The 9,631-nt window shown below is 33.5% G+C and overlaps 2 protein-coding genes across 2 annotated transcripts; one reads left to right on the top strand and one right to left on the bottom strand.

The window, feature by feature from the left end:
* Positions 1-163: 163 nt before the first annotated feature.
* On the top strand, positions 164-4,131 carry LOC130798554 (uncharacterized). The gene is made up of 2 exons (XM_057661591.1): positions 164-1,304; positions 3,140-4,131. The coding sequence occupies exon 1, from the start codon at positions 289-291 to the stop codon at positions 889-891; it is 603 nt and encodes a 200-aa protein (XP_057517574.1). The 5' UTR covers positions 164-288; the 3' UTR covers positions 892-1,304; positions 3,140-4,131.
* Positions 4,132-4,989: 858 nt separating this feature from the next.
* LOC130798549 (repetitive proline-rich cell wall protein 2-like) lies at positions 4,990-6,470 on the bottom strand. Its single transcript, XM_057661587.1, has 2 exons — positions 6,391-6,470; positions 4,990-5,825 (listed from the first exon to the last, which is right to left on the bottom strand). The coding sequence occupies exons 1-2, from the start codon at positions 6,455-6,457 to the stop codon at positions 5,182-5,184; spliced, it is 711 nt and encodes a 236-aa protein (XP_057517570.1). The 5' UTR covers positions 6,458-6,470; the 3' UTR covers positions 4,990-5,181.
* Positions 6,471-9,631: the final 3,161 nt, after the last annotated feature.

Genomic DNA, 9,631 nt, shown 5'->3' with positions numbered 1-9,631 from the left:
GCATTTTTTAATTTTGATCTTAAAGATATCAATTTAAGATCAAAATTAATATATGCCCAAAATAATAAAATATCCATGAATTTAATTGGCCCAAGTTTTCGTCTAAATTTTTGTGAATAAATAAACAGAACAAGATGACAATTGACCAAAAATAGATGGCTAGAGACGAGTTTACAATTTACATTGTATCAAAACGTCAATGTCCGAGAAGTTGTGAAGGCTATATCTTTCAAAAAGTGCTTCACTTATACCGTTACACGTGAGTTTGCAAACCAGAACTCAAAAACAATGGCGAAACCATCACCAAACATCCCCTACAACGAAGTGGACTACTCAGCCTCAGCAACCCTAATCTACTACGACCACCCTCTTCCACTCCTTCGTGGACCGATCCCCGCCGGCCCAACCGACGATCCAAACCTAGGCCCATACGTTCTAGCATTCCCAACGCAACAATCCTTCTTCTCATCTTTCAAATTCTGTCAATCAAAGCTTCGAGAGCAGTGCGAATCTGGGTTACGAATTGGGTGCTCCTTAATCGCTTCTGAGAAGTGTAAACCTCCATGGTGGAAAACCCTTTCTGGGAAAGTCGATTTTAAGGAAAGAAGCGCGTGTGAGGAGAGAGAAATGGTTGCCTGTCTTCAAGATTCTAAGGAAAAATGTGAAACTTTTGCGTTGGAGAAGAGTTTGGATCCGTTCAAGTGGGCCCGGATTGCTGCGCCAAAGAAAAAGATGGGCAAGAAGGAAGTGGGTCGATTGATTTCTTGGGTTTCCGGTTTGGGGTTTTGGAATGGGAATCAATCAGGATTACTTTATGAGTTGAATTTGAGTTCGGAAACTATGTATTATAGAGGGTCGGAGATAATGGGAGATGAAAATCAACTCAATTGATATTTATCTGGATTATTGTGGGTTATTCAATTTGAACTTACATATGGGTTATTCGACTTGCTTTACAGGATTTGATCTTTTTCATATGGATTCTTGTGGGTTATTCAATTTGAACTTTCTAGGGTTATAGGTGTTATCAAAAATTGTGTGTTGATGAATAGAGAAAGTTGGATTGTATAGGAAGATTGAATAGTTCCAGTTTTGTCATGAAGTTACTAAATAAAATAAAATATATATTGGGTGATGGAAATTTTACCTAAATGATAAGAGAAAGTTCCATTTTTTAATCTGATTTTAGAGTGTTATTGAATTTGATTGGATTGTGGAGATGAGTTCATCTGTGCTGTCCATAGTCCATGTATAGGAACCTTGTTGAAGACATGCCATGAGACTTGAGAGTGACTATTTAGTTTGTAAGTTACATCTGTTTTCTTGATAAAATTGTCTATTATATGTTTTCTGTTTTTGTAATTTTGGTTAGTGAGGTGTTTGCTCTTTATCTTTACATTGCATCTTAGTAATATGATGCCCCAGTTTAGAGTATATAAGATATCCTGGGGTCTCAACCTTACTATCAGTTCAAGCTTTTTGGTTGAGTTGGTTCCTTGACAATTTGTGCTGGCATTGATTAAAAAAAATCATTGTGTGATGGGTATTGTTGTGTTGCTGGTTACTTTTGTGCTTTGTAGTGGTAGTTATGATATACATTTGACCGTTGTTTGTCATATGTTTGTGTCATCATCTATGTGGTGGTGGTTCTTTGGTTGCCAAGAGGGGATGGATATGACTATACTAGTGGTTTAGTATAACTATTTATAGGAAACATTATTTAGGAATTGGGAGTAGGAAATGATGAGCTTATTTTGTTGAAAAACTACTTTTTAAGTGCAACATTTGGGATAAGCTGTATACTTATTGAGTGGTGGATATTGTTTATTAATCCTCCTTAACTAAGTAGAATATTTAACGGTAAGTACGGTTTAGATTTGACTACTTGATCAAGTTTCGAATGGGGTTTTTCATATTGGGTCATATCAAATTTGAGCTTTGTTTGGTTCAAGTTTACATCCTTTGAGTTGAGTTGATACCAAGCCAGATCATTGTGAGTTAAGATCGGGTTGGGCTCAGTTTGGTTCAATATTGAGATACTAGATAGGTACAATATTAGGTTTGTGTCGGAGACTTAGAGTCAATTACACTTTGTTTCGGGTTGATATTGGGTTGAGTCATATTGATTTTTGTTTTACTTTGGATTGGGTCAATTCGATTCAAGTTTAGTTGTTGTTTCTTTATAATACTTGAGTTTCCCTTTTTGAGCCATGACTATTTGTAGTAATTTGGGTCAGCAACCTAGTTTCGCATCTGAGTAATTGCCTTTCTACTCCATTTTGAAACTTGATATCCCTCCCATACTAGCCATTTATCTATTTTCTGTTGCAAAAATCCATCTACAAATTACCAACACTCGGTTCAAGAGTCGTATATTTCTTGGAAGCTCCACTGGCCACTATGCCTCTTGAAACCTGTATGAAGCAATTCTTCATCATGAATTCTTTTAATCTTCTCATGCTATTGAAGTGTGGACGTTGGATCTAGACACAAAAGCTTCCCTTCTCTCAACCACTCGCCAGTTGTTACAACCTTAATCTCCTCAAAACCATAAGCGGATAAGCCCACCCCCTCCAAATTTATTTTACTTCTTTGGAGTTTTTGGTAAGAGTGGAATGCTCTTACTTTCTAAAACACCTCCTTGAACAAGTTGTGATCTACTTACTTTCGTTGAATGGTCTCATTGCGCCCCTTATTCCTAGAGGCTTTACTACCTTAAATAAGATATTGCATGTTTTCCCTCTCAATTTATTAATAAAAAAACTCATATCTAGAGAGAAGCAATCAAGCACTTGAATGGATCCTAATCAAGGTCATCTACTTTGCAATGATGATGTGTGTATTGGTTGTTTTTCCCATTTGCAATTTGAAAAAATTATGTACCAAGATGTGTTACGAATTTCCCTTATTCAGAGGGGATCCTTATGCTTTATCCTTTTTCTTACCAGTCAAAAAAATGTATTTATTGGGTTTGGGTAATGTTCTCAAAGTTGGGAATTTAGGTCATTGAGCTAGATATTAATAACTTATTTTGGGTGGGTTAATTTTTGATTTTGTGCGTACTTGGTCATTAAGTTGAAGGATGCTTCTTTGTTGTCAATGTTGTCACTGATGTCAATTGTTGATAAATTTTGATAAGGTGCTAGCGATTTCTGCTGGTTTAGCGCCAAAGGATGCTGATTGTTGTGATCTGCTGATTGTTACTGGCGTGCTGTATTGTGTCAATAGTGCATCGTTTTGGACAAGGACTAAATTGTCAACAGCTCGATGAGAGCTGTGATTAGGGTCGAGAACTCGGGACAGATGATGAGCATGTACTAGGGTGTCTTAACCCTCATCACTCAAGACTTGCATTCACAAATCCCTTGGGTGATTTACTTCGCTTATTTGCCGATCCTTTTCACTGCAACCAAGTTCTACCATCAATGACAGTCTGAGCTTCATTGCACTCTTTTAATTGTGATCAGGCAATGGCCTTCTCCTGACTTGACTGCATTGCTGTGGTGAGGTTTCTTAAGTTCTCCGTTGATATGCTGCATAGTGGTACGACATACGACATACCCGTTGCAACAAGCTGCAGAAATCCACCAAAGTGGATGGCGGGGAAAGCCTGAGATTAGGAGAAGGAACGGGCTTGTAGTGTGTAGGTGCTGACGGAGGAGAAAAGACGGAGATATTGGTTGGTGATGCCTGTTGTGAGATGGTTGCTGTAGTTGGAATTGAAGTGGTGCTCTGGCGATGGTAGGTGCTAGGTGGTGTTTAAGGAGGTTTTAGTTTAATTCTAAAAAGTTCCGACATTAATATTTATACTGTAGCAATCTTACTGAGAGAGATGATGGAGTATTTGAAGGTGATAGTAAAAGAATACTATTGTCATATACTCTCTATTTGTTCTTTATTATTCTTTCTATTTAATTTTTTTGCGTAATATTCAAAGTAATTTTTTAGCTTAATATTTCGAAATATGTATCATAAAAAAATAAAAAAAAATACATGATAAAAAGCTACATATTTGAGGAATAAGATAGAGAGAATCAAAGGAAGTTTAATAGGAGTATTTATGTATACTTGCAACAAAAAACCAATTTGTAAAGACTGAAGATTCATTGAAAGAAAATGATTTGATTTGTTTCTGAGGACTTAATTAATGTGTTTTCAATTCTTTTTATGCTTTTGTTTCTTTATTATATTCATTGATGAATTAAATACAGAAAATTATCGAGAAGCATATATTTTTTAAGTGCTAAAAAGTAATACTCTTTTCTATTTAACCTATTTGTCCTATTTATCTTTTTTACACTTGTCGAGGTAATATTTTAACCTTTAATATCTCTAATTGTGTAAAATTTAAAATTATGAAAAGATGATGATAATAATCTTTTCGTTGAAACAAATGAAACAAGATCTTATTTGACTATATTATAACTTATAGATTAATAATAAAATACAAATTAAAAGAGATTAGTGAATAATAATTTAAAAATAAATGGGATAAATAGGAAGATTAGGACCAAGTATTATAGTAGTTAATACTAAAAGCAATTAAGCACCAGTGGTCTAGTGGTAGAATAGTACCCTGCCACGGTACCACCCGGGTTCAAGTCCCGGCTTGTGCAATTATACTTTTCACCAAATGAAGCTTAAGATATTGAACATTTAAATTGTCATCCAATGAGGCAAACAGGTATTCGTTTTTTCAAAATGCTGACATTTTTACTAATTAAGTACTCTTTGATGATTTTAGAATTAGTCTCAGCTGGGGTGTGATAGATTAAATGTAAATATTTAATTAAATACTCTCTTTAATTGTGAATAAAATATAATAAAGCACATAATTGTAATATAATAACGTTTACATAAAAAATAATACTTTCTCTGTTTTAAAATACTTGCAATATTTACTTTTTCACGTGGTTCAATATACTAATTCAATTCTTAATAAGTGATAACTATAATTAATCATAAATTAATTGAATAGTGCTTGTTTTTCAATATTGCGACTATATTAAAATGAAGGAAGTAGAAATTGCTTTTGTTTTGGTGAATTACTCTATTCATCCATAAATTTAATCACTTTTTGTAAGAGAAAATATGTGATTATATGTTGTTTATTGACGGAAGAAAAAAACAGTACAGTTAAGCATAGTTGTTTAGAGAAATCTAATGTTTTGAGTTACAGAGTTAACGAAACATAGGGGGGTCTTCTGGCCAGTCATAGCAACAAGTGTTATTCCAACAACAGACTGTACATGGCCAATCACAGTCATTAGAGTCCATGCAGGGGTAGTGACAACCATGGGTTTGATACGGGGGAATCACGTATCCTGGTGGTGGATCTGGTCCTGGCACTCCTATGTCATATGGATTCGGTGGTGCCCATGGTGTACCTGTTGCCGGTGTCTCAGTTGGTGGTGTCTCGGTCGGTGGTGTTTCAGTTGGCGGTGTTTCAGTTGGTGGTGTCTCAGTCGGTGGTGTTTCAGTTGGTGGTGTTTCAGTTGGCGGTGTTTCAGTTGGTGGTGTCTCAGTTGGTGGTGTTTCAGTTGGCGGTGTTTCAGTTGGTGGTGTCTCAGTTGGTGGTGTTTCAGTTGGCGGTGTTTCAGTTGGTGGTGTCTCAGTTGGTGGTGTTTCAGTTGGTGGTGTCTCGGTCGGTGGTGTTTCAGTTGGCGGTGTTTGAGTTGGTGGTGTCTCAGTCGGTGGTGTTTCAGTTGGTGGTGTTTCAGTTGGTGACAGCAGTGGTGGTGGTACAGGGGAAGGCTTCACATGGTGGTGGCCATTGTTTTGATGCACTTGCTTTTGTCTTGCTTCTGCTATAAATGGAGAAATCACTGCAACAGATATGCCATCCATCGATAAATAGACAATCATAGTAAAAACTTTATTGTTCGTTAATTCACTTACCAAAATTAGTTAAAAAATAATTTTAAATATGTTGGGGATTATTTTGAGAAAGTTATCTAGTTGTATGGATCAAATAAAAAAAATTAAATTATAATCAATTTTAGAATATTTTTGAACCATTTTAACTTAATCACATATTAAAAGGTGAATTAATTAACAAATTATGTTTTTTTCTACTTGACTATATTTTTTCCTACAGGCTACATAAGAAATATATTAAAATTATGGTCAGTGTCACATTATTTACATATATATTGAATTATACATAACTACAAACTTTAAAAAGTTAATATATATCATGATATGCAATTAGATCATTCAAATAAAAAATCACTTGATTATGTTTTTTTTATATATTAATCATAATGCATAAAATAAGCTTAAACGATGAATAGTTTCAATAATAACAACGTAACTAAGTTTTTTGGAAGGAAAGAAATACTTAAACATAAGTTCATACTGCATGGTTTAGTAGAAGAGAGAGACACTTACATGATGAAGAAGCGAGAGCCAGTACAAGCAGCAGAAAAGTAAAGTTGAGAAATGAACCTCCTTCCATGGCGATATTATTTGTGTAGATTGCTGAAAATTTTGAAATCTTGATTGGACAATTTATAGTGAAATTATATCATGGAGACCCTTAATGATGATGCAATTTCAAAGAAATTTATGCGTATTATTCGAGTTGACTTTTATATGCATAAATTAGTTATTACTGCACCATGCACCATACCACTGTACTACCATACTGCAAATTAATTGATTTTATATCTCTAATTTTTGTTCATCTTACTGAATCTAGGCCTTATGCATTGAGTTGATTAAAGGTGAAGCATTATATTTTAAAGTATTATTAGTCTGATAATTAACATGACGAATCTAAAATAAAATTAAATGATGTTAATGTATTAAGTATTGTTTTTAAAAAATATTAATAATAAGGCTTGAACTTGAGATAATACTATCACACACCAATATTTTAACAAGTTAATCAATACACTTATTAGCATATTTAGTGAAATATAACTTATTAAATATTGTCAGTTGCGTTGTCAGCATTGAATATAAGACTGTTTCCGCCCTAGATATTCAAGTTTGATCCAAAGCTCTCTTGCATATTACATACTTTTTGCTTTTATGGCATCTTTAAGCAAAGCTAACAATACGCTTGAACTTGAATCAACATGTTTAATTAACTTCATAAACGCCACTTATAACTCAACAATCTATATACAAGTCCCATATTACATGTACTTCCTCTAATTTTTTTGTTATTATTTTAACTTTTTTTGTTTTGAAAATGAAAAATTTTCACATATCCAACCAAGCCAAATGCAACACACAAACAAAGAGACCAACCACCAACTTGATATTGCATCAGTGTGAAGAAGAAACTCACAATTTAGGATGGATAAGCCCCCTCATTCTTCATGTGCAAAAAAAAAAAATTATTTTTTAACTTTGATTATCATTAACTCTAAATAAAAATAAAATTATGTGATTGGTTTAAAAAAAATTATATTTTAATGGAAACTGGTTAATAATACTTTATCACATAATAATATTTCGACGCCCCTGTGAGGAGGGTAGAAAGCATTATAGTAGAAAGTAAGAGGAGTCGAGGAACACCCAGGAGAACTTGGGATGAGCAAACAAGAGTTAACTTGCATGAGTTAAATTTTTCTGAAGGCCTGACCATGGATAGGAGTAGTTGGAGGCGCCATATATCCATGTTTCGGACTACTGATGTCCTCTTTGATTACCTTTTGGTGTTCTTGGTTTTTGCTTCTCTCGTTTCTTTTACTATTAGTTTTTGTTTTGTTTTATTTTGTAGTTGGTTCTACTTATTTATTTTTTATAAGCATTGAATTTATCTTTCCCGTGTGGTTACACCTTTATCGTTCTCGAGCGGGGGGACTCCTTTAGCCGCGCTCTCCTTTATAGGTATGAGTTGCCTCTGTCCTTTCCTCCGCAAACCCTGTCCATAATTTTTCTATGAGCGGGATACACTAGGTAGGATGATGATGACGACATAATTTATAATCTAAATTGATATGAAGATATTTGGTCAAAGTTGCATAAGTTTGACCATTTTAAAGATTCTATTTAGATTAATTGATTTTTATTTATTGCACTAATCTTTAATAATTGAAACTGAATTTTACTAATTGTAATAGATTTTTACTGATTGAAACTTGTTTTTACTAATTGAAATAAATTTTAATATATATTTAATTTACCATTGATCAAACACTTTTACCAATATGATGATGATAATGATGATGACTATGATGATAAAATTAACAACAATAATGATGTAGACTCCTAATATTCATCATAAATTAAAAAAATTCATAATTGCTTCAATTTGATACAAATAACTCCATCTGTAACATCAATATCCGTTTAAACCTTTCTCCACTAAATAAATATTAATGATTACCAATTGAAGAGTTATTTGATTTTGAACTATATTTATTGAGGTATCCTTTCAATATCACCGATACTTTGTGAAATATATATTTTTAATTGCCCTAATTTTTTATTGAAACCGTCTCATTATGAGACGACCTTAATTGCGTCAGTCCAAATGCTTTAAAAAAACTGTTGCTCTATACAATTCAAATTTTATTGTTTTTACAATTACTTTTGTACTTATGGGCTGCTTATATGGACTCGTCTCACGATAAGACGGTTTCATACAAGGCTTGCTAAATTAATTGGCATGCACGGATAAAATTATGAAAAATAATTATAACAGAGGACACTTGCTAATTGATATGGTTGAGTTAGTTGAGACATATTCTCTTTGATATATCGATGCTTAAGATAATTTATTAAAGTTATATATTAATTAAACTTATAATATGTATTACTTCAAATCAAACAATACATTTGCATTGACAGATGTTAAAAACAAAGTCATGAACAAATTAAACCGGATTGTACAATAGATGTAAACAATTAGAGCATCCAATGTGCCCATACTAATTGACGTACAATGGATGAGCAGAAATACGACGACTAAGTAGTCGATAGATCTAGTGTACATATACTTTATATATAATTTTACTTATAGCTAATAATAAATTGTATGATAACATTATTATTTATTTATTTATTTATTTACTTGATAAAGACTCTAAGCTCACTCTTTCAATTTCTTATTATACTATTTAATTTATTTATTTTTATTAGATATTTATTTAATAAGTTATTTATATGGATCATTAATTATATAGTTTATATTTAAATGATTTACTTAATTTATTGTCGAAGTAATTAAGTAATTAAAGTACTTATTTGCTTATGAGTCTATCGTCGTTCGAAAGACGGCTCATTGCAACAAGTTTGGTTTTGCCAACAACAATAAGTGCATGGCCAATCACAGTCATTGGAGTCATTGCATTTGTAACCACACCCATGAATTTGATAAGGTGCTGGTGCCGGAGATAACACTGGTGGTGGTGGCGGTGGCGGCGGTAGAATAAAAGGTTCTTCAAAGCAACATGTTTGGTTGGCGCAACAAACTGTACATGGCCAATCACAGTCATTAGAGTCGCTGCATTTAAAGCCACACCCATGAATTTGATAGGGTGCTATCGCTGGTGCTGGAGCCGGCGGCGGCAGCGGTGGTGTTGATATTGGTGGACATGCATGCTTCTTGTTTCTTGCTTCAGCTGCGAAGGGCACGAGAACTGCAAAACAATAATCGACACATAAAAAGGTTTAG

The sequence above is a fragment of the Amaranthus tricolor genome, chromosome 13 (genome assembly GCF_026212465.1).
Source record: "Amaranthus tricolor cultivar Red isolate AtriRed21 chromosome 13, ASM2621246v1, whole genome shotgun sequence".
Classification (NCBI taxonomy): Eukaryota; Viridiplantae; Streptophyta; class Magnoliopsida; order Caryophyllales; family Amaranthaceae; genus Amaranthus; species Amaranthus tricolor.
The sequence above is the reverse complement of the archived record's forward strand: the minus strand, read 5'-3'. Positions and strand labels throughout refer to the sequence as shown.

Bases quoted from the DNA above. Each gene is read 5' to 3' on its own strand.
- LOC130798549 (XM_057661587.1), bottom strand. From the start codon at position 6,457: ATGGAAGGAGGTTCATTTCTCAACTTTACTTTTCTGCTGCTTGTACTG. The intron at 5,826-6,390 runs GTAAGTGTCTCT...TATCTGTTGCAG, and splicing joins GGCTCTCGCTTCTTCATCAT to TGATTTCTCCATTTATAGCA.
- LOC130798554 (XM_057661591.1), top strand. From the start codon at position 289: ATGGCGAAACCATCACCAAACATCCCCTACAACGAAGTGGACTACTCA.